The sequence below is a fragment of the Fringilla coelebs genome (assembly GCF_963513975.1).
Source record: "Fringilla coelebs genome assembly, chromosome: 5".
In the NCBI taxonomy this organism is placed as follows: domain Eukaryota; kingdom Metazoa; phylum Chordata; class Aves; order Passeriformes; family Fringillidae; genus Fringilla; species Fringilla coelebs.
The window spans coordinates 37,324,130-37,349,109 of NC_140033.1; the positions used below are offsets into that span (position 1 = coordinate 37,324,130).

Genomic DNA, 24,980 nt, shown 5'->3' on the forward strand with positions numbered 1-24,980 from the left:
TATGTTATATTGTATGTAGATTAGGAAAGGACGGGGAATGCTTGAAGTGTGGAAAACTTTTCAAACTTCTGAATCACTGCTAGCTTTTGAACAAGGAGCTCCAATGCAGAGGCACAGTAGCACAATCCCATATTCTAGTTCTGCTGTTACTTGGCAGTAAAAAGGACACTCATTCTGAAGAAAGATATAATAGGCTGCACATGAACTATACTCACAGATCAGGCCCCAGTTCAAACAGCAAAAATTCTCTGTACAGAAATATCTGGGAACAGAATTGGTTTGCAAATGTATAGATCTATGAAGAACAGGCTATAAATACCTAGACAAGATGTCAGAGTATTTGTTTACAATCCAGTTCAGAGCTACGGGACAAAGCATAACTTCTTCAGAGTTCTAAGGAAAAATAATCTGAATAGTAAAAATACTATAAAGATTTTTAGTTATTTTATCACCCTTGCTTTTATTATAAATAGGAGTGATGAACTGTCATGATTAATAGGATTTCTATTTTTGGAGGTTGTAGGGGGTTGAAAACCCTCTTCCTCATGCAAATCAAATTGCAAATTATATCTAAGCCCTAGTACATTTAATAATATAGACAGTTAAAAAAAGATCCTCTCCTGTATACTCAGTGTCTTGTTCTGCTCTTTTAGCACTTCAGCCCTTATGGTTTCAAATATGTGCTTTGAGACCTGCTTCACACCCCCGCTTTCTAAATCTAATGTCATTCTTCTTCACAATTTTGAATTTAAATACATTTAAAAAAAAGACATTTATGGTTTAACATTTTAATAATGCTGCAGTCAGATTTTATTAGTGCTTCTCTGTTACATTTTGCATGAGATAGGAAAGAGTAATGAAGAGAATATCATTGTAGGGTTTGAGGCTTATGAGCTTAACATATTATACTACAACAAAATGTATTATCCAAAGGTCCCTTTCTCACAAAGGCAAATGAGAGCACCATAGATATAGCAATATAGAGCAGTAGTCAAACCAGCAATAGCATTTTGTAATTGCAAAGCCATTTTTGATTAAAACCTAATTTATTTAAAAAAAAATAAATAAAGTGTTTTAGGATTCCTGATCTTGGCTGTATGCACATTACTCAGCATGTGAGACTAGAAATGACCAGCTATACAGAGCTATTTTGCAACTTGTCCCCAAAACCACAGCCATATGGCCGGGATGTGAGGAACCACCGGCCCAGTAGGGCACAAATGGCTGGAAGCAATTCCTTCCTCAGGGAGTCCTCAGGACTGCTGGGGGGTTTCAAACATTCCTGCAGCTGTGAGCAAAAACCTAATTAAAACCTTCTTGCTTTCTTCCCATGCTCTCTCTGCTACTCCAGCAGGCATGAAGGTAACTCCCAACAAAAAATGGACAGACACTGCTTAGTATGGAACCAAATCTCCATTAAAGGCAGAAGGTGAAGGGCTCTCTTTTCGCTCATGTTCCAACTTGTGATGAACCCCACTCCTTATTAGGGGCACCTCCGCAAACCTGCGCTATGATGAATATCGATTCCACGAGAACTGGTACCAGTATCACCGCAGACACAGGGGTGCACGCACACACCCGCAGGTACCATACATGACACACGTTATGTGTGTGTGTATATGTATACCATACACAACACATTCTGTGTGTGTGTATCTGTACACCCCACAGGACACGTGTTGTCCGTGTATATATGTACACCCAACAGGACAAATGCTGTTCGTGTGTATCTGTACACCCCACACGACACATGCCGTCCGTGTATATATGTACACCCCACATGACACACACTGTCTGTGTGTATATATGTACACCCCACATGACACATGCTGTGTGTATATGTACACCCCACACGACACACGCTGTGTGTATCTGTACACCCTACAGGACACACGCTGTCTGTGTGTATATATGTACACCCCACACGACACACGCTGTGTGTATCTGTACACCCCACAGGACACACGCTGTCTGTGTACATATGTACACCCCACATGACACACGCTGTGTGTATCTGTACACCCTACAGGACACACGCTGTCTGTGTGTATATATGTACACCCCACATGACACACGCTGTGTGTATCTGTACACCCCACAGGATACACGCTGTCTGTGTGTATATATGTACACCCCACAGGACACACGCTGTGTACATATGTACACCCCACATGACACACGCTGTCTGTGTACATATGTACACCCCACATGACACACGCTCTCCGTGTATATATGTATAGCCCACACGACACATGCTGTGTGTATCTGTACACCCCACAGGATACACGCTGTCCGTGTGTACATATGTACACCCCACATGACACACGCTGTGTGTATCCGTACACCCCACATGACACACGCTGTCCGTGTGTATCTGTACACCCCACACGACACACGCTGTCCGTGTATATATCTGTACATTTGCACACCCATACCTACCCGTACCCTCAACCCGCCGCGCTCCGCTCCGTCCCTCCCGCCCGGGCCGCCGGAGGAAGCGGCGGCGCGCGGGGGCGCGGCGGGCACGCGCACTACCCGGCATGCAGCGGGCGCGGGGCTCGCAGGAAGATGGCGGCGCCGCTGGAGGAGTACGAGAAGGAGGCGGGCTGCGTCCCCATCCTGCACCCGGAGGTGCGAGCGGCCCGCCCGGAGGGAGCGGGGCGCGGGAGCGGGGCTCGGGGCGCGGCCGGGACGGCGTCCCGCCGTGGGGCGGGGGGGAGCGGGGCTTGGCGGGCGGGCGGGGTGCACGGAGGGCGGGAGGTGCGGCGCCGCCGCCCCCCGCCGCCGGCCTGGGTGTGCGCGGCGGCGGCGGGCCGGGGTGGGCAGGGCCGGGCCGTGCCGGGCCGGGGAGGCGGTGCGGGTGGCGGGGAGCGGTGCAAGGTCCGCCGCCGGTCCTCCGTGCGCCCGGAGTCCCGCCCGCCCCCGAGCCGGGGGGCGAAGCAGCGGCGGGGGCAGAGGCGCCCCGGGTGGTGCCGCCGCACCGGCCCCTGAGCGGCCGCGCTCGGAGCCCGGCCCGGCCCGGCCCGGCTGCCCGGGGGAAGCGGCTCGGAGGAATAAGTGTTTCCCCTTGGGTTTGATGGCCCTGGACTGCGGCTCACCCGCAGGTCGGGGCTGGCCCCATCCAGCCCAGCGCTCCCTGTGTGGCGTGGGCTTATCTAGAGAGCAAGCGGTCTGTTTTTTTCCAGTGTGTTGACGGTGGGAGGAATGTTTACAGGTAACATGCAGAGGTCGTTTCATGCCATTTTCTTTTACCTTCTTTTGTGCCGCCCACCTTTGTCAGCAGCATGTGTGTATTCTTGAGGACTAGTATGATTGTTTTGAAAGGTATTTTAAATAGTTTAGAAAAGCTTTTACATTTGGACTTGTCACCTGATACATTAAGGACTGTAAGAATTGATTTTTCAGCCTACAAAACAGATAAGTGCACATGTCAGGCTCCAGTTTTTGCTAAACAGATGGTATCTTTTCCTTAAACCGTATCTTAAATGACTGTTAGTTTATTTGATGACTGAAGGGGCTATATAGGCCTTTGTATGTGATCGTGTACCTTACCTGGTCTGCCTCTCTAAACTATGCTCATGACTTTAGACTAGACCACTCTGTTCTGAAAGGTGATTAGCTATCAATAAACCCCAAGTGCATGTCTCCATTTTTTTGTTCGTTGGGGGTTTTTTTGTGGTTTTGGTTTGTTTGTTTTTTGGGGATTTTATTTTAAGGGATGTGTGTAGACTGTTGCTACACGTTTTTGCCGCCTAACTGGAGTCAGATTAACTGCAGTACCCTCGGTAGCAGTGTCTGATGATTTTCAGAAGTGACACAACTTTTCAGTAGTGATCCAGACTGTAGGATGTTGATGTTCTTTGAAAGAAAGTGTTCTTAACTTGTGGAAACTTTAAATAGGCAGTCTAAGATTGGAAAGTGGAATAAAAAGCATGTACAGCTTGTCAGAAATTCATTGTGTTTTAAAGATTGAAGACTAGTGTTTGTTAACTTGGAGTACTTACTGTATAGCAAACGAAAATATCTCAATTTAAATTTGTAGTCTAGCTGGTTAATCTGGTAGAATTTTATATTGTTCCTTTGATGCATAAAGTTGAATGTCTGCACAAAAGATGAGAATGGAAGTTAATATGTGTTATGTGCTGTAACATCAACTGGAATCTTTTAATACACAGTAAACATCACTAGTTTGGAGGGAGTTTTATTCGATTTTTCCAGAAATGCTGAGTGTCTGACTAGATCTTACTCACAAGATAGTGTCTACATGGATTTCAGTGAGTGTTTCTGTATTCCCTGAAGTCTTTGTACAGATAAACTTTAAAAGAGAAGGATGTTTTTCATGTTGGTGATGAGACATCAGTGTCTGGCTGTTAACAGACACTCCAGAAACGCTCTTTTACAAACTTACTGATTGTGTGCCATAGCAGAGCTGGGCTGTCACAGACCTGCCCACTGAATAACAGAGTGCATGTGTTCAGTCGGTTTTGAAGGTCAGGGGCCCTGATACATGGTGATTTCCACTTTTTAAGAAAATAGCACCATGTCCTTATGTAAGTAGTGACGTTAGAGCATATAATCAGTTTCAACATTTGTGTACATTTAAAACTGATGCTTTTTATAGGACTGTCAAAATCTTAACTTTTTTTTCTTTTTTTTGCTTCATGGTGCTGTTGTTTATTTTTGGTATCTTTTTCAGGTATTTTTGTGTGCCTTTTCTAACGAGACTTTTGCTTCTTACTTCTTTTTGTATTGACTAATTTGGATTACTTTCAAATTGTTTGAAGTTTTTGCAGGTTTTTTGTTTGTTTGATTTTTTTTTTTTTTAAGGGATGTGTTTGTTTTTATCTGGGCTCTAAGGCTTTGCATTTTGCCATGAAATGCCATGAATACAATATCAGTGTTGTAGGAAAGAGCTTTGAAGGAATAGTGAAAATTACTTAAATACTATCATGCTGGGAGATCTGTTTATTTATTTATTTGTGAAAGATTCAGTAATTTCGGTAAGAAGAGGTAGAAATAAATGGAAATGTGAGTGCTTTAGGCAATTTATGGTGGGAGTGCTTTTGAGGGCTTTGTGTGGTACCGTGCTGAGCTCTTGGGCCTCCCTTGCTCCCTCCCTCATGAACGCAAGCTGGACTCAAGTAATAGACTCTTCTTTCCAATGATATTTATTCTGCCTTATAACAAGTTCAGTGTAGTGTGAGAGGGTCGATCCCATTTTTCTAGCTGTAAGATTGCCAGTGGAACAACAAAGCTTCTGAAGATAATTTTTGTGGTGAAGTACAACAAATAATATTAATTGCACATGTGATACTTGTAGGAGGATCCTATAGTATGTGATAAATGCTTGGAGAACTTCTGGCTAACTGATCCATCTTGGTAATAGTGTTAGGATTATTCCTGAATGTCATTGTTCCTAAAAGTCTTGCAGGAGTTAGTCTACTAGACTCAGATTTTTTTCTTTAATGATTTGGATGCAATATCAAAATTGTCAATAATAAAATTTGCAGACAAACAAGATGGATGGGTGCGAAGCAGGGAGGATAGAACTGTAGAAAACCATCTAGAATTCATGTGAAATTATGCTAAAATATTAGCAAGGCACACTTTAGAGCAGCTATATTCAAAGTAGTGCCCTGAAGATAAGAAGCATATGCATGGGATTGTATCCCAAAAGTTATTGACTGATAGGATACAAATATGAACAAGCAGTTCAGCAGAAGTTCTCAGTATAATGCTTTGTTTAAAAATGTATAAGAACAAGGAAATTATTTTTGGCTGAACATGTGGCAATGGTCATGATGAAGTTTTGTCTTTAAAAAATATTAAATAGTGAAGAGTATGGGAAAGAATTAAAAATTATTTTAATAATGCCTTATGGTAGGTAAAAGGCCTGCAAAAGCCCTGTTCACATTATCTGAAAAAGTGAGTGGTATCTTTTTTTCCCATATGTGAATATTTTCCTACTGAAATCAAGTGCTTTATTCAGTTTATGCTTAACAAGATCCAGTGACTGGAAAGTGAAGTTGAATGGGATCAAATTGAAAAGCACAAGTGGTAAACGTGGAGGGCGAGTAATCATTGTAGTGAAGGAAGGAGGGCAGTAGTGGATTATCCAGCTCTTGATGCTTTCAGCTGGAGTTCAAGGATCTCTCTATAGACCAAATGCAAGTTTTTTAATTCCACAAATGGATAACTGAGTGGTGTGTCAAATATGTGAATATAGAGGAGTGTAGACTGTGTTGGAGTGACTGTAATTCATATACATGAATTCTTAGGAATTCTCAGCAGGGTGGGGAATGCATGGTCAACCAAAGGGAGCCCCATGGGGGTAGGTCTCGGATAGACATGGTGGTGGTTGACCCACAGTGTGATATGGTAGCTTCATTAAGAGGAAAGCAGAGCACCCTGCAATGGCAGGCTAACACTGGACTAAATAGTCCCTCCCTCCTGGTTTGTTTCCTTCCTCCAGTGTTTAGGTTTCTGGTGACAGAATAGCAAGTTCTGCTTCCTTTTATACAGTGTAGCCCTGCTATGGGAATGCTGTTCATGCTGATTGGGTTTGTTGTCCTCTGATTAAATTATTTTAATAGGCCAACAGACATGACTTCAAATTCCTTGGCTCTTCTAAATAAGAGTGAATTCCTGACTCTTCTGTGGTAGGTGATGATAGGTTTGGATGTTTTATTCTGAAATTCAAGGGGTGGGGAGGGAGAAGAATCTTAGAAAATGGATTTTGCTTGTAACGCTCCTTTGCATTTGAAAAATATTCCAGATATGTGTCTAGTATGGCCCTAACTGCCAAAGATATTGCAGCTGTTGAGAGCTGCATCTCTTCCTAAATGGTAAGAGCTATTACTGGGAAGGAAGATCTGGTTTGCTACTTGAGTGTAGTGTATTTACTACTATCAGGTGGTGTGGGATATATTTGAGAAAGATAGAAGTTATTGTTTATTACAGATTCCTCTTGGCATTAAAAAAATCTTGTCCAAGAACAATCTTCCTGCAAAGTTGAAAAGCAATGTTAACAGTTATAGCCTCTGTTTGACAGGAATTTTTCCAGATGGAAGCCATCATTCTTATTTTGTTTCTCTCCTTGTGGCTCAATTTGTAACTACCAAGGAAGTTAGAAGCATATATACTTACATTCCTTCTTGGTGATTTGAAGAAAAGAAGTAAACCTACTGTGAGCTTTGCTCTAATTTTTTCTCTTCAAAATTTCTGTGAAAGGCCTGACTTTACCATCCAGCTCTATTCTCTATGGAGTTCTGTAGATATTGTTGGGGTTGTCCTGCAGTGCAGATTGTTTTTAATTGTCCTGTACAGATCCAGAACTTACTGTGTTGTTTAGTCAGGATCACTCCAGAGACTAGTCTTGCATTTGTGAGCTCATTCAATGATCAGGTATCACTTAATATACTGCTTAGAAAGGACAACAGAACTGTGAAGTCTCAGACAAATTAGCATGCTTGATATTGAAGGTTGAGCCTTACTTGGTGAATCTTGGTTAGCTTCAGAGGCTGAGTATGGAGGGGACTGCAGATCTAATCCAACCTTATATCACAGGCTGAAGGTTTTTTTAACTAATTATTTTTATTGCCAGAGTGCTAATTATAAAGTAAAAAAGAAAATAAAATCCTATGTTAATAGGTCATATTGCGTAACTGGGAAAGTTGCCCTCAAATTTAATTAGTCTGTTTAAGACTTAAACATGTTTCTAGCCTGAATTTAATTTATTTCTGTTCATTACATCTTGCAAGATACCTGTCCAAATATAGGTCTGTCTGTATCTATTTAATATGCTGATGATTATCAGATCCCTACACTACTCTTATGGTCTGCAGTCCTCCTGACCCTTTTGAGTCTCTTGTGTTCATTTGTTCTTTCAGTGTTTTGATGGCTTTGCTATCAGTGCAGTAACTATTGCAGGAACTTGAGAGCAGTGCAGTATTCTGGCTGTGGCAGTAAGCACCCTCTGGATGACCCATCCCTGGAAGTCTTCAAGGCCAGACTGGATGGGGCTCTGAGCTCTTGTGACAGGTGTCCTTGCCCTCTGTCCTTGCAGAGGGGTTGACCTAGATAGGCTTAAAGGTCCCTTCCAACTAAGGCCATCCTATGATTCCTGCTCATCATTCCCCATAGATAGATTTGTACTGGTCTTGTTGGGAGCTGAGTCACACTGGAAACTTGTACTCTGATAATGACCATCCCTTCAAGGTAGTTTCTAGGATAGCTCCTTATTTTAGATAGGACTTGGCTTTTGTCAGTATTTTAAAAACCCTAATTTTGTCCTGTCCCAACATTCCCTAAGTTGTATCAAAAAGAGAGTATTAGTTGTTCCCCTTTTTCTCTCTCCACACACTCCCCACCATCCCCTCCCAGTAAATTCCCAGTAAGAGTTATCTCTAACTGTTGTTTACTTCTGGGTTGCAGTGATGAAATAGGATGGGTCAAGGTACAGCCTCTGAAGGATGCTTAATGTTTTCATATTGACACTTCTCTGGGGGCTTAAAAATGGGAGCTACTGAAAAAAACAACACGAGGTTTTTTTGGAGCATATTCCTTAACTAGGAGAGTAGGTAAAAGTTACAAAATAAATCCTAAGAATAAAGCTTGCTCACCTGTAGCTTTTAATACATGTAAGACAGACCACATTAACTTTCATTGTATTCTAATTTCTTAATCAAAATATCAAACACTACTAACCCACACACTTTGGACATTAACTGTGTTTGACCATTGCTACTAATTTATCCAAAGAAAGTGACAGGTTTGATTTCCTGTGAAGCCGTGGTACTAGTCTTTGTAGTCTGCTGTATTAGTATTTCCTTTTTTTTTTCAGTTTTATATCAAAACCTAGAAAAGGCAGCAATAACTTAAAATGGTAACTGTTTATAACCCATGTCATTTTGTATCCAGACTGCAGGAGTTTCTTCTGCCATATTGAATAACAGTATTCACATCTTTTGGCCTATATGGTTGACCCAAACAACCTGTAATTTACAGAAGTTTAATACTTGTTGTTCTATAGAAAGCATTTCATTGGGGCAATTTAAATTTTCTTTTTGTTCTGCACTTACCAAACATTTTCATATTTTGTGGGTTTGTGTTTTTATTGACAGTTCTATCATTCTTACTTTGTAATCTTGACACTTTTGTTAATTTCTTTTATTGCTAGGATGGTGCTTGCCCTTCTAGGGATAGGGAGGTATTGTATCCTTTTGCTAGCATTTTTGTTTTTTCATATTTTTCTTATTGGTCATCATCATTGCCAATGCTTCACTTGCAATTCTTATAAGATTTTTTTTACAGTTGTTTTGTTACAGTGGCCTTTGTAAATGGTGCAGTTTTTCACCACTCTGGTCTTTTTCTCAGTGGTAAAATTGTGGCTTCTTGGGCATCCGGTAAAACACTTAAACTAGTTTTCAACTAGCTATTTTTTTTTTCTGATTTGGGCACTAAATGATTTGAAATTTAAAAATTTGTTTTGAGACAGGCCCTCTTAATGCATAAGAGATAAATGTCTGGTTTGATCCAAATTTGTGTTGATTCAATTTGCTTTTACTCATTAAGCACAGGCCTTATTTCTCTCAGATTTCACAGAAGACTAATCTTTTAACAGTACTTTTTTCACTGTGTTTGCCTGTTTGCTTAGAAAAGTAATAAGACTATGAATGTGGAAGAAAATTTACAGAATTAAGGAGGAAAATGTTTGTTTGCTGTTTGCTTGAAAACTGAAACATGTGGCCATTGGTACTGACATGTTTAGGTAGGAGCAGCCTCAGTAAGTGATATTTCAGCATGCACACTGTCCTCTGTGGCTTTTCAAAGACAGTATGAGATAAAGATTTGACATTCATGGTATCCTTGTAGTTGAGATACACACTGGGGTATATTACAAATGAGACTGTGGAGCGAAGTAGAGAACTTCTTCTGAAGTCAAAGGAAGTCTGGCTGAATTGAAGCCTTGGGCTTGCCACATCCAGTATGCGGTGTATCATTAGACTACAATTGTGCAATTTGGAGATCTAGCAATTTCTTCCTACACTTGCAGGATGCCCTGAGATATGTAGAAGTGTTTCCTTGATTCTCTCTGTAAGGGAGGAGGTGCCAAAAGTGGAGGGTAGTGGGAATGCTGTGGTCAGAGCTTGGAAAGCTGCTCAAGATCAGAAGATGACTCAAGAAGGAGGGAGCGCAGTAGCAAGAGAGGGAGGACATCAGAGCGTACTCTGAGAACACTTGCATTGCTGGCTCTGAAGGATGTGATTTTTATGATTGAGTTTAAGCTGGTCTCAAGCCATTGTGGAACCCAAACACAGCTCCTCACCCTTCTTGCGGTGAGCTCTTGGCCAGTAGGTAACTTGGGGTGGTACTTGCTTGGTGAGTCTGTGACCTGATCTGTCACCTTTGCTGTGCTGTTGTGAGAATGGGTAAGAGGTAATGGAGAAGGTGCAGCCACGGCCAGGAGTGTGATCACCTGCCTCATTGCAGATCACTTTTAGCTTGTCTTCATCTGATTGTGATTCAGGTGCTTCCAGCTGCACTCATATGCCAGTGGTGCTTCTTGGGTCCCAGGATGAGCCACTTCAGGGAAGTAAATCAGTAGAAAATGCATCCAGTAAAAAAACTGCTGTGAATAACTTTCTGCCAGTTCACTAAGCCTACTCATGGAAGGGTCAAGTGCAGTAAAACACTGACAGAAGGTAGATGGTGAGCTGGCAGTCCTGGTTTGGAAAGTGAGGAGTTGGAGAGAACAAGACCCTTCTGCAGTGTTAGACCATGGATTCACTGAGCTGTCTCATTTGCTGCAGAAGATTGTCTGTTAGCATGACTAGAAACACCTTTCATGCACTTCTTAGTTGTGGTGGGTTAACCAGCCTCTATTTATTATAAGTGGGAATGGGAGTTTGTTCCACTGGCTGTTTGATGAGAAGCTCCATGGGCTGCTAAAAAGTTGAGATGGGAATGGTGAACTGAAATTTTTTATAAGGGTTGAGCACAACTTGTGCTAACTTTTTTCTCTGTGTCTGCCCTGGAGAAAAGGGCATCTGTAACTAGGCTGACTGCTCGTTCTGTTGTGTGCACTTGCTGGTGATCTAATTCTTGATGGGAAAAAACATTTACCTTTGAAAAAGATTTTTAAGAATATCTTTTTCTGTTAATTTGAAAAAGAGGGCTGTTTTTTCTCCAAGTAACTGAGTATCCGTGTTGGGCTAGACACATACTTGGGTGCATTTTTGAAGTTTAGCACTTTAAAAGAGTGAAATATGTAAATGGTTTTACACTAATTTCATGACTGACTCTTAATGCTTGGTCTTTCAGAGATTTTTTTTTTGTGTATTGTGAGACCTAGACCTGTGTAAAACACTTGGAAAAAGCATGCTTTCATTTTTGCCAAAGTCCTGAGATTTTTGGCTAAGAACATAATGCAACACTGCTTGAAAAGAGAGCCAAAAAGATAAATGTACATGTTAATGTAAGTTGCTGACTAAACAAAAGCTTTTTAGTGAGCTTTACACCATAGCATTTTAAGTTTTTCAACCATTACAAATGCTAATAAATGTATCTCATTTAAATAGTGCTTGCTTTGTGTGCAAATACAAAGCCTCTTGAAAAGGTTACTCATGAAGCTATGGCTTCCTAAAGTATAACACTGTTGAATTTAGCAACATCTTCAAGGAAAATATTGGAAAACAGTTGATTGGTTATGGGTTCTTGTTTTGAAGAAACAAAACGTATTATTATAGCTGTGCTTTAAATCACATGGGCTCTGACCTCTGCATAGAGTGGTTGGATTAAGGGCTCTAGTTGAGCATCTCTAACTCATTATGTAAAAAATTAGATCTATGTTGGAGAGTATGCAGGATTATGGTCTCTCTGTGATGCCTGACTTGCATGTGGGTGGAAGTCTGTAGCAGTAAAAGGACTGCTTTATGGTGTTTGAGGTGAGGCTTTTCTCAATCTATTTCACCACTTTTTAAAGAAAGCATTGTCTACTTAAACTATATAGTGATTAAAAAAAGATTGAGTATTAGGCAAAGATTTATTTCCATTGTTTATGTATTCTAAAATTAGCTTCTCAAAGGCTTTTCATAAATGCATCTCTTCTTTTAGTCAAGAAATTGTGCAATTAGACCAAAATTATAGGAAGTAAGCTGAACAGACTTCACAAAATGCAGTAAACTGTAAAAAGTAATGGAAAAAAGGAACAGAAATACCATTGAATGGAAGCTTATTTTATCATGTCATACTCATTTTGTGTAATTCAGTGCTGTAATAGGGGCAGGGAGAATCCTTGTTAAAGATTAAGAATGGTTAAGGAACAAAGTAAGGCAAGTCTGCTGGTATATATTTGCAAGCCAAGCACTGAACTATTTTTTAAAATACATAATTTGATCAGTTAATAAAACAAGTGGTATTTTTTTTCCCATGGAGAACATAGTCTGGTTTAGGTGGAAATTTTCTAGTATGTGTTAAACTGAGGGTGTATATGTATCATCCCCATCCATGCTATCTAACAGCTCATAGCTGCTCAACATTCTGGCTCCTCAAAGTTATGAACCTACATAGCCCTAGAGAATACTTAACTTTCTGGGCTAGGTGTTTGTGTGAATATGAGAAGAATCAGGCTGTTCTCACTCGATGACAAACTGTTGCAGCAATAAATGTTCGGAGAAACTGGTTTCTAGAGAAGAAAAAGCTACTCTTCTTATGCCTGTGATGGTGATTCTTTGTGGTTCTCTCTAATACTAACAAATTTTAGCCTCTGTTTGTGGAACTTTGTGAGTTGCAGAGTTAGCTGAAGGGGTAGGGGAAGAAAGAGGATCTTTAGAAGAGGATCTTTCATTAAAAATACTAAAATACCAGCAGTATCTCTCTTTTGATCAATTTGCTTGTTTATTTTGGGAGCTTTTTTCTATTACTGTTCATGAGTGACTAGTCTTTGTGTATATAAATGAATGTGGGTGTTTAAAATATGCAAATAACTATATATAAATTTGTCTGCATAGATTCTTGCAGCTTTTTAAAAGCACGAGGAAAACTGGGAGAGAAAACTATAAACCACTATACTGTAGTAAATGAAGTACAGGGAAACTGAACACACAGATATGGGGGAAGGAATTCTTCAATACTAACCTCCAGTAGTCCCTGCTGGAGTCTGTAACACACATGCATGAGGATTATTATTTAGCTTCCCTGAAACAGTTGCAGTCACATCCAATTTGATTATGATTCTCTGACTATAGCCAGATATGAAAATAGTGTAGTCATCAATTAAAGAAGAAATTATTTTGTTTCTATTAAGAAACAGATGCAATAGTATGCAACATTTAATGGAAGGTAGTACTTCTATTTCTAGTTTATATTTTGAAACCTGTTAGTATTTTCTCTTTAAGTTTCAATGATCTTGATCACCATTCAGAATTTGAGTGTCTGATTTTGATCATGGTATCTCTTCCTTGCAGCAACATTGCATAATGTTAAAGGAAAAGCAGTCCTAGCCATCTGTTAGTGCCTCCCAGAGCCATGTGCGGCAGCTGTAAGCAGCAGTTCTTTCCTCCCTTCCTTATGTCCAAGCAGGCATATTGACCTATTCATATCCTCCTGCTATGTATAATTGTGAATTATGAAATTGCCATCTCAGAATAATTCAGTCTGGGTCATCTTATTCTTTCATGCATTACTACTTATTTTTTTCTGTAAATACTATTCTCAAAATCCTTCATAAGCTTGTTTCATTTAGACTTTTTTATTGGAAACTATTAAGAACTTGAGTATTGAGGGGAAATGAGTGTAACTTTACTTATGCATTTGGTTATGAGGAGGACTGATTGGGAATGCTGATATTAGCAGAGCTTCCAAGAATAAACACTTTCCCCCTTCCTCTCCCTAGTGCTTCATACTTTTTCCTTTGGAGTGATATTTCATATTTTGCATTATCTTCTCTTTCCCCATCTTACTGGTCCTGTTTTCCAGAGGAGATTTGCTTTTTTCTGTTGTTTCTTTTTTTACCAAAACATGTCTTCATTGTTGTTTTAAAAGCATTATTCTCTTTTGAGGTTTTTTTTCTACATTGTGTTACTAGTGCATCTGTGCAAGCAGTCTGCACATTTTGTGACTAATGAATAATGACAAAATTGTCACAGATGCACATGAGTGATTAGGGCCTTGTCAAAGGATAGTCACTCAAGTGGGAAGCTCATCTAGAAGAAGTGATCCTTGGTAGGAATGGGGCAACCAAATATCATTCTTACAGATGAGCAAAATTTGTCTTTCTTGCAACCTTCCATACCAGCCAACTCTAGCAATTTCTAAGCAGAATCATTTTTTCAACCGGTCAGCCCAACTTTTTGGTTATTTAAAAACTGAAGTGAGTTGTCCGTGATTACTTAGTCAAATTAACAATTAGCAGGTGCAGAAATGTTCCTGCTACCTTCTGTTGGCTTGCTTTCCCTCTGTCAGTGGCTCTGTGTTCTCGCAGGACAAACAGATTCAGCTTGCTGTCCTACTAAAAGATTGAGGTTTTTTTCTGTTTTGTGTTGATCCCCCCTGCCCCTTTCCTGCCATGAGAGGAGTGGGCGTGGTGTGACCACAGCTCCAGGTACCAAAGTTGGCTTTAGTTAGGCAGCAGGAACATGGAAGCAAGAGCAAAGAGTGGGCAGAGGAATGACCTTTCTCTTTTAGCAAAGGTAACAATTTTGGCTCGAGTCCTGCTTGAAAATGGCTCCTTGAAACAGATGGAACAACCAGAAATCTAGTGTTTGCAACTTGCCTGTTTTAAATCAGTGACATCAGGTCTCTGCTCTCCTACCTTCTTACTGGTTTTCATGACTCAGCTGGGAAGAACCATTGTCACAAAAGATCAGAATAGCAAAAAACAAGTGCACTTGGGTTTCAATTAGGTTTCCATCTTTTAACTGGCTGTTGATGTTTTTTTAACAGTGGATCACCATTGAAAAATTAAATTTCCTTGGAATAAATATTTTCATCAAACAAGGGAAAATATTTTAACACTTATGAAATGTTGTTGAAGCCATTTGTTAATGCAGTTTATACTCTAGGCTCAAAATGTTATGTTGCTACTTTATTATCAATCATATGTTTTAAAAAGTCAGAGTAGTTTCAAGAATTTAAAGTACATTCCTAAAATTTGTGTGCGGGTGTATGAATTTAGGGGAGGTTGATTCTTTTAAGTGGGAACTTAAAAGCCTGTACTCATCAGTTTTCAGTTTTTTATGCTTATTTCTGTTCCTCTTATAGTGGGAGGCATGTAATCTCGATCATTGTAGAATTTAAAAGTTGAGCTTTCTCTTCTGTCCAGCAAATTGGAGGAAGCAATCTCTATTTTGTGTGTAACTATTTTTTTGTTAACTTTGAAATGAGATACTGTGTAAATGCCTTAGGTGTAATTTCTTTCTAGTTTGGGTGCCAATGCAAAATGAATCACGCTGGGGTAATTCCCCTCTGTGTAGTACCACTGCAGTTGGTCTTGCTGGGGCTGAGCAGGCTGTGTGAGCCTGGGCACAGGGAGCTTTGTTCAGGCAGCCTGCTGTCCAGTTAGAGAAGTGCCTGAGTGTGTATCTGCTGAAACTATTGTCTGTGGTAGTGCATATTAAGAGATTGTGTGTAATATTGACTGGTTTTGAAATGACAGTCTTTTAAACCACTATGCTAAACATTTAGAAATGGGGAATGTGCCCCCTTGAGCAGATAGCTGGTTTACATTCACTCGCTGCAGGTCTTCTAAAGGTTTCCTACTTCAGGCTGTCAGTTGTTTTCCTGTTATTGGTAACTTGCCCAGTTAGTGACGTGAGCCTAGGTTGCATTCTCTTAGTCTTTGGTTTTTTCTTTAGAAATCATTCTTTCTAGAATAATTAGGAAAAACTACTCTTCTGCATTTATATTCAGGTATCCTAGTGCTGCACAGAAATTTCAGAACCCTGAAACAATTGTTTTCAGTTCCTACCTGCTACCTTGCTTCTTTCATTTTTGCCTTGTTAACCAAGCGTGGTGTGTGACAGCATTATTTGCACTGCCTTGGTCCAAATCACCTATCACCAGGTGAATCAAGGATTACTGTAATTCACAAAATCTAGGTTTTCTTTTCTCCTGATTCCTGATAGTTTTTTGACTTAGGAACCTAGAGGTTACTGTGCAGGTTACAGGCATAAAACTAGGCACTCATAGTGCCAGGTAAGAGTTACCCCCATAGAATGGCACTTGAAGTAGCCAGCATGCTACTGTGAGCCAGCCTGTGACTGTCAGGTTGCATAGATAATAATGAGTAATAAATTTCAAGTCTAAGATTGGGAATCTGTGTCCAGGCCGCAGAGAATTGACTATATTGGCGGAGTATTCACATTTTATGTGCTTTTCTGGGATTTACTTTTAAAAATTTACTTCCAAAGTGGTCAGTGTTTGCATAGTCTTATCTAAAATCATCCTTTTTTCCACAGTTTACACTATGATATAGAAAAATTATTTTGGAGGAAATGATGTTCATAAAACTTTGGGGATTTTAGGAATTGTTTCAACTATTCCTAAATGTAAAATATGAACTCAGCTCTCTCAGTGAATTATCTTGTCTCTGGCTTATCTAATAGCTGGGAGAAAAAAAAGGTTTGGTTAAGCTGTTGCCTTTTTCAGATACAAAGCAAAGCTATGTTTCTGAATTGTAAGAGGATTGGTTGTAAAGTAAGATTTGGATGACAGCAGATGCCCTGTTACATTTTTAGGTTGTCTCTCCTGTAGAGATGGCAACAAAGCAACCTTCCTGCTGAGCTGGCAATGTTTATTTGGTTCATATAGGTAATTTTTCACACTAGGAAAGAAAGATGAAATGCTGCAGAATAATATTGTGGTTAAAAAAAAATCATCTGCTGATCACTTAGGTACTGTGTGATATGGAAAAATTTGTTTCTTCGAAGGAAAGTCATACATAAGAATAAGTCTATTTTGAAAATGAAGACTTGCTGCACTAGTCATCAGTGTTAATTGTGTTCTGGTTTTAAAATTCCAAATGCTTCAAATTCTTGAAAGATTTTTTTTAGTGTATAAAATTTCATAATTTTTAAACTATAAATTACTGTATTAATTTAATGCAACAAAATTTACTCAATGCATTAGAAATTCTTACTTGGATTTGTTTTCCTCCTGTCTGGAATAGGCATAGTGTATGTAATGAATACAGACATGCTCAACTGAAGTTACTCAGTTTTTACATAAATATTGAGAGTTTTCATATTCGCAACTAGACTCATTTCTTGGTAGTTTACTCTGAAGTTATAACTGATATCCAAAGTTTTTAGACTTCTGCCTAAGTGGTACTTCTGCATGTAGAAATCTAGAAATACTTAAAATGTGGGTTTCAGACTTAATTTTTTTCTAGCCTTGTTAAACGAAATAATGTATGTAATAATTTTAGAGTAGAAATAGTTATTTTAAAATAGCAGCCAAGGTGACTAACATCTGAGGGTTAGAGGGCAGTTCACTTAAACTCCCATCCATTCAATGGAGAGCTGGGTAATTCCCCAGGAAGCAAGAAAACACTTTGGTTCACTAGCCACAACTGGGCACAGTGTGAAGTTATTTCTCATTGTGCCCAACATCTTCTTTTGCAGAAATTACTGCCCAGCTGAGAGAACATGAGACGTAGGAAGGCCTGTTCCTACTGGCAATTGGAACTCTCCCTAGCTGTAATACATCTCTTAGTCAGTTGAGCTAACCGGGCAACATACAGCTTTAGGGAGAGGTAGTAGTGGAGATTTGTGACCATGAATCCTTGTTAAGGTTAGGTGCACTACATGATCATTTTATATTGTATTATATTTTATTGTATTGTATATATTATCATGTATTATATTTTTTTTAAAAAAATTAAAATCTGTGTAGAATAATAATGAACAAGTTGATTGCTCATTTCAGTGACTAAGTGGAAGTTGGAACTGTTTTAATTAAAACACCTTTCATAAGGTGTTTAAAAGTTTTTTCAGGTATAGATAAAAGATAAAAATTCTTCTAATGGAAGTATATGTTGGGGAAAACTGAAAGTAAACAATACATTTTAATGAAATCAACTGAAATGCATTTTTAGAACTTGTAGAGGAGTTGCTCCTTTTCCTTTTTTGCTTTTTCACCCATGTTGCAGTTTTCATGCTTTTTTATGTAGCTATGCTGAATTGCATGGCTGATGCACAGAAGTGATAGGCTATAGCATCTGCAACACATAAAATTGTCCAGAAGATGTATAAAATTAATTGTTCAATTTCAGCTTGCTGAGCTTTCGTTTGTCTGAAAAAAAAACCTGTGTGTTTCTGTCCTAGTGATATGTTAATAGTGTTTGAATATAGATTCCACCAAGTGAAGCACTGAGCCTGGAAGTGTTGCCCTTTATCAACAGAATGAAGTCAGAAAGCTGTATCTGCCGAAGAACGTGCCATTTACTTTTGAGACCCACTGCTTAAACATCCACAGAAAACTTCTGCTGTTTGAAATGCAACATTTATTTGTAATAACAGAGTGAGACTTTGTCAGTTTGTGGCAAATAGCTTTTCTACGTATGTTATGTTGCCTTTCTAAAAGCAAAGTAAAGCAAACCAAAAAATAAAAACCCAAACCCCATACTACTTAAAGAAATTTGTTCATAGTTTTTGTTTGCCTTCTGTAAAAACACAAGTAGGAAAAAAGTGTAGGATTTCGCAGAACTCTGTGATTGCAAGTTGTGTTTTTTGTAAAGTTTTTGAAAAGTATACTGGGGGATATGGTGGCCTGCTTTCCAAAATGTAGAAATGTACCACTCTTATATTTAGGTGGCTTTGTAATACATTGTGTGCTGCTTTTAGTTTTGCTCATATATTTTTTTTTCTCCAAACTTGTGGATTTGGGTGTTCTAAAAGCAAGTTTGTCTTTTTTAGGAAATAAAACCTCAAAGCCATTACAACCATGGATACAGTGAATCTCTTGGAAGGAAAAGCCACATTGATGATTACAGCACTTGGGACATTGTCAAAGCCACACAGTAAGTTTATTTTTGACTGTTAGATTTGTCTGTCTGTATCAGAAACAGTAAAACAGGTTGTTTTATTTGTGTAAAGTAGAAGATAAACTGTATTTTTTAGTCCAATAGTGGAAGATTTCAGAAGTAAGCTCTACAAAATTACTGTTATGACCAATTTGGGGATCATTGTATAAAAAATATGGGAGGAATTGTGTAGGGGGATACAGTGTGGGTAAATGAAGGTGGTACAGAAGGTAATCTTATCCCCCAATGAGTTGCAGCTGGACCAATTACTAAAGATTAGAAGCAGGCCTGATCTTAACAGGCCACACCTATAACCAATAAGAACAAATGGTATAAAAGAGTGGATTGGGGGGGATCTGGAAGAAGAGGAGTCAAATGACTGCTGCAAGGACCAGGGACAGGCAGTGCATAGAGGAGCTGCATTGCCAGAAACTTCGAGGAGCTATGAAGCCCTGGCAGTTTGAAATCCTTGCACTATAATGATGTTTAGTACTGAAGGAGGACTGTAGGAGTAAACTGAGTGCATATTTAATTATTCTTTTTATGCAGACATATTATACAAATTTGTTTGTTCCACAGTCCATTAGCAGACACTAATTTACAAGACTTTCCAGAAAGTTGTTACAACACTGTTTTTAGTTTGCTGCTGTTTGCCATTCAGATGCCATCACCACCATCACTCTTCTTCAATGAGCTGAGATAGTTCTGTAAGATTTTTATTATTATGTTGTATGCTTAAATCATTATGTATCTTGCAGAGCCATTTGCCTTTTTCTACTTAAGAGAAGATTTTTCTTCCATTTTTTTTTTTCTTCAAAAACCCTGTCTGAACTGGAAGCAGCTTTGCAGCTCCTCATGTGACACAGGCCCAGTTTAGGCATAGGAAGTATGTACTTTCCTTCACTTTTTGTTTTGAGCTGTAAGGAGTTTAGGTTCCTGAAACAGATGTCTGACTCTGCTATTGTTGCTCTAAATACTTAATAGTAGCACTGCAACCTATAATACTCACATTAGGGTATTTTTAGAAGTTAAAGTATTGGCACAATATCAAACTAGCTGCTTCTTATAAAAGTATGGAAGCGTGTTTGACAGCAGAAGTGGTTTTACAAGTTACCTACTTTTATTCTTGTACACTCATTGCATGTTTGAAAACCTAAAATATCTTCGTCCCTCTTAACCCTCAGATTCAGGCTGATGTGTGTTTTCAGCTGAGTTGTTACACTTCTTTTCTGCTCTCTTCACACAGAAACCAGCAGCTCTGAGTTGACATCTCACCACAAGGACTGCAGTTTCATATTGTAGTCCTAATGGTTATTATTGCAGGGAAGGGGGATTGCCAACATGATCAGGTTGTGGTATCCAGGCAGCACTTCCCTGGCTAGAATTCACAGAATCACAGAATAAACTAGGTTGGAAAAGATCTTTGAAATCAAGTCCAACCTGTGACCCAACATTACATTATCAGCTAAACCATGGCACTGAGTGCTTCATCAAGTGTTTTTTAAATGCTTCCAGGTGACTCAACCACCTCCCTGTGCAGCCCATTCCAATGCTGAAGCACTCTTTCTGTGAAGAATTTATTTCCTATGTGTAGCCTAAACTTCCCCTGGTGCAGCTTGAGGCTGTGTCCTCAGGCACACCTTTATTTAAGCATTTACTAGGTTTTGAGGGCCACGTTATAGAAGATGTCTGTCATAAAAGGAAATACCTCTGAAATTTTCAGGTAGAAAAATAAGCCCACCAAGTATCATAAGATTTAGAGTAAAATAAATAATGCTGCTGCTATATTAATTCAGTGTTCTTTACACTTTTCCTACTAAAATGATGTAGCTATTTGCATTTGTAGAAGCATAGCCTATCACATCCATGTAGGAAAACAGGTGATCTTATTGTTTACCCTTTGGCCTCAATTACTAATATTCACTGAGATTAAAATATCTGTTGATTTTTCCTTACTTTTTAGTTCAGTGGTAATGTAAGAAAGATGCCACAACATTTTTTTTTAAAGGGGCCACTCATCAGTCTCCTAGAACTCTTCCTCCAAGCAGGTCTGTAAGTTCAAGCAAGATGTAGCAAAATATAATAAGAATTATTTCAGTCTCTCGGCTTGGATGGGTTTTTTTCTCCAAGTCCAATTTCTCCTGGAAAAAATAATTAGTTATGTTATTGTTCCAACATACATGAAAATTGAGAGCATTGTTCCTTAAATCTTAAAGATGATGGTGAGAAAATGGGATGAAAACATGTAAAACTCATCTCTATTTCATATATGCTCTTTGAGTTTAGAATTCTATTTTGACATGTTTTTATTGACACTACACAGAAATAAAACAATGCCAGTAAAATACTGTGCTCAATTTTGTTTCTCAGCAAGGAAAAATAACAGCTTGCAAACTCCTCACATTCTTCCATAAGTATTTGTATGTTTCTTCATATTTTACTGAACTGATTAATTTTTTTATCATCTTAATCTGCAGATTGGATGCAAATTAACACGCTCATATGGTAAGAGTTACTGATCGCATTAAGATTTCATACAGGAAGCAGTGGTTAGGCTCATTGAAAAGAGTCTGTTGGCATTTGTATTTTTTATCCATTATGCTCCTCGTAAGTTCTCACAAAGACCTGGGGCCCTAGGCATATTTTGTATCAAAAAGAGTCAGTCTCTGGTTTTCATTTTGCAGAAACTTTTGCTGGAGTAAAAATTGTAGTGTTTGGCTTTAGTACCTATTCATGCAAAGAATGCTTTTCACGGACTTTGTTGTAAACATGTCCAAGAGCATCTAGATACCTTTAAAAGTTCATGTTGCAGATGTTAGAATGTGTGTGTAATTTTTTGCCATTTTATATTTGGTTATAGCAAAATTGTTTGATTCATAGAAAATCTCCACTGCTTCTGAAAGCAGAAGCAGGCCACTCATCTCTATTTGAAAAACTATTTTCAGAAGAATAGTAAAAAAATCATCCATGCTTGCCTTTGGTTTTGTTCCACTGTTATATTCAGAGTTCTCACGGGACCTCCAGGGAGGGAATAGAATCTTGGTTAAAAAACCCAAGCGTTTTAAAAGTGAAATTTAATGGTGATACGTTGGGTACATTTATTTCTATGGTCTGGCAGCAGTAGCCATCTGTCATCCAAGGCAGCAGTCATAACTTTTAATATGATGTCTTGGGAAGTGTCCTATGTTAACTTGACAAAGTTGCTGCCTTTGTTTTGTTTTAAATCTTGTAAGCTGAGAAACTGAGAAGTAGCTCAGGTGCTCATGTAGAGAAGCATGTGGTGAGCTGTCACTAGGAGAACAAAATCTGAGAGACATTAATCCTTGCATTGTGTTCTTCTGTTCTCTTGAGAGCGAATAGACACTTTCGGCTTGTAGCGAGTTTGATCAAATTCCAGCTTTGTTGAAAGAAGTTAAATGACCATTATGAACATGGATATTAAACATTAATGGTATTAATAAGTGCTTTTGTGACATCTGGAAGATTGATTCCTTGAGCTCAAGTATTATAATTTCATTATCTCAAGATGAACTTTTCTGTTAAGTTTTATTCAATGAGATCATTCAAAATGAAGTTGTGTGCATTGTGAAATAGTGCAGCATAAAATATAAATTATGTTGAATCTTGTCAAGGAAAAAAATTGTCAGATACATGCTTTTTTCATTACTATTTCTCATCAGTCATAGGGTAACTGATTTAAAAAAAGGTATATATGGAATAATTAAAATTGGTAAGGGTTGGCTAAAGGAACAGTTACTCCTGGCTCTCTTCAGCTAGTTATAGGAGAGAGTGGACAGACTGTGACACAGGTGCACATCCATTATTCCTGGTTGTTTGTGCCCATGGGGTTGGTTATATTGCCGAAAGTGAAATGTACCTGACTTTGATGTGGAAGGGTGGGACTTTTTTAACCACATTAGTAATATGGCTGCAACTGTCTAGACAATTTAGGGCTTTGGAACAGTATTTAAGAGCTGAATTTCTTTTGTCTTTCAACACTATTGTTAATGCTCTGTTAAGTAGCTCTTGAGTTAAACCTTTTCTGTTGAAAACATAACTGTTTTACTGTTAACACAAAAACCTTGAGAATGTGTTAAAGGCTTTGTTAGTATTTACCACCATTATTCATGGGAATGAGATTTCCAAAGAAGAAAAAAGATCTGTTTTTCTGTTAATTGCGTTTCCAGTTCAAACAGCTTTGATTTGAGTTACAATGATGGCAAGATGAGGGAGTGAGCTCCTGGTTTACCTGCTCTTTGTTGGCATGGTGATGTGCTCACTGTTGAGATTCCTTGCTATTATTGTAGCCAAATCTAATGTTAGTCGTGTTGCAAAGCTGGCGGTGTCTATTTTCAAGAGTCTATGTATTTGTAGACAAAAGAATAGAAAATGGATTACGTATTTTAAATGCAAAAGGCAGTAGGGTACTGTTTTTCAGGGTATTAAGGTCAGAATATCTTTAACCTGTGATGACAAATACAATGTTACAGGTTAGTTACTGAAACGGCTTAGAGACTGTGGTAGCAAAAGGAGCTTGCACAATGGTATTTTTGTCCTGGTCTAATACCGTTTCTTTCAGAACAAGCCAAACTCAATAGTATGCTTTAATTATGCTCCATATTGATGTTTACAGCATCACCCTCTAGAATTCATTCAGATACTGAACATTTGTTAGATTAATATATCAGTCTCCTGTGAGGATTTCAATCTTACTCTCCATTACCCTTGAAGGGCATAGAGCCCTTGATAGCGACATTGCCAGCATGATTATGCTGAGTGTCTGAAATAGGTGACTTTGTCATTTTCTGACCTAACAGTGCATCATGAACCTTTGGAGAAGGCAAGGTGAAGTCAGCTGCAGCAAATTGATGGAACAAGACTGTAGATTGTATGTGAGAGAAGAATGCTGCACTTCTGGGACAGATCTGAAGAATCCATAACTGCAGCAGATTCAGTGCTTTGTTTAATTGTAGAGAGCCTGCTCTTCCCAGGAAGAGGAGCGAATTGTAAATTCCTAACGTTTTTTCCAGGCAGATTTTGTCTGTCAAGATCTTGAAGTCCTCTTTGACAATAAATTGAAGAGTCATACCTTGTGTACTGCATCTTTAGTAAACAGTTATGATTGTGTTCAAAATACTAAATGTAAATTGCTAGAAACAGACAAATTGAGGGTGACTTAAATTAAAAAATTTCTGTATACCTTATTCTCAGTGTCACTTTTGGAAAGAGCTTTTTTATTATCCTGTAAAGGCTGTTCTGGTGTATTGCAGAATTTCATGTTCTGTTTTGTGGTGGAATAGTGCCATGTACTGTGACTTGTAGATGCCTCCTAGTCGGAAGAATGGGAAGTCTGTACTGCTGACCCCAAAAGAGTGAATCCATTCCTACTATTCCTTCTTGTATCTGAGGCCATACCCGCAGTCTTTGCCCAGGGCCTCACCACAGTGTACAGGTGAATTCTAGAAGGAGGTACTTGTAAACATCAGTGGAGCATAATTGGAGCATTCTGTAGGAACTGGCAGCAGCATTCTGCATCAACAGGCTGCAGGGTCACTTGTGACAGCTTTCCTTGATTTTCATACATCTTAAGCCAAGTCCTTCAGAAGGTAGCATCACATTTTCTGTAAGACTGGAGTTTTGCTTTTAATTAAAAGCAAATTTAATTAAATATTTAATTAAATAGCCTGACAAATAACCAGTCCAACCTCCTCCCCACAAGTGTCTGGGTTCGGGCTGTTATTTGTCTCTGCCCAGACAAGGGTGAGATGGGCTCGCTTTTCGGGCTCCAAAAACAAGGCTGGACTCTCAGGTTCGGTCTTCAAGGTTGTTTATTATTTCTTATCTACAAAAATTTTCTTTCTGCCCAGCCGGGGTCTGACCAGCAAGGCAGCCAAAGGCACTCTGACCGCCCACAGGGCGGCCACCTCTTTTTATAACAAAGTTTACGTAAACTATATTT

At 39.0% G+C, this 24,980-nt stretch overlaps 1 protein-coding gene across 1 annotated transcript in view; it reads left to right on the forward strand.

Moving 5' to 3' along the window:
* Window positions 1-2,554: 2,554 nt before the first annotated feature.
* ZDHHC17 (zDHHC palmitoyltransferase 17) overlaps window positions 2,555-24,980 on the forward strand; it is a 66,061-nt gene continuing 43,635 nt past the window's right edge. Inside the window, exons 1-2 of the mRNA XM_084206840.1 lie at window positions 2,555-2,631; window positions 18,915-19,018. Coding sequence (XP_084062966.1) covers window positions 2,569-2,631; window positions 18,915-19,018 — 167 coding nt within the window. The 5' untranslated portion in view covers window positions 2,555-2,568. The remainder of the gene's footprint in view (window positions 2,632-18,914; window positions 19,019-24,980) is intronic.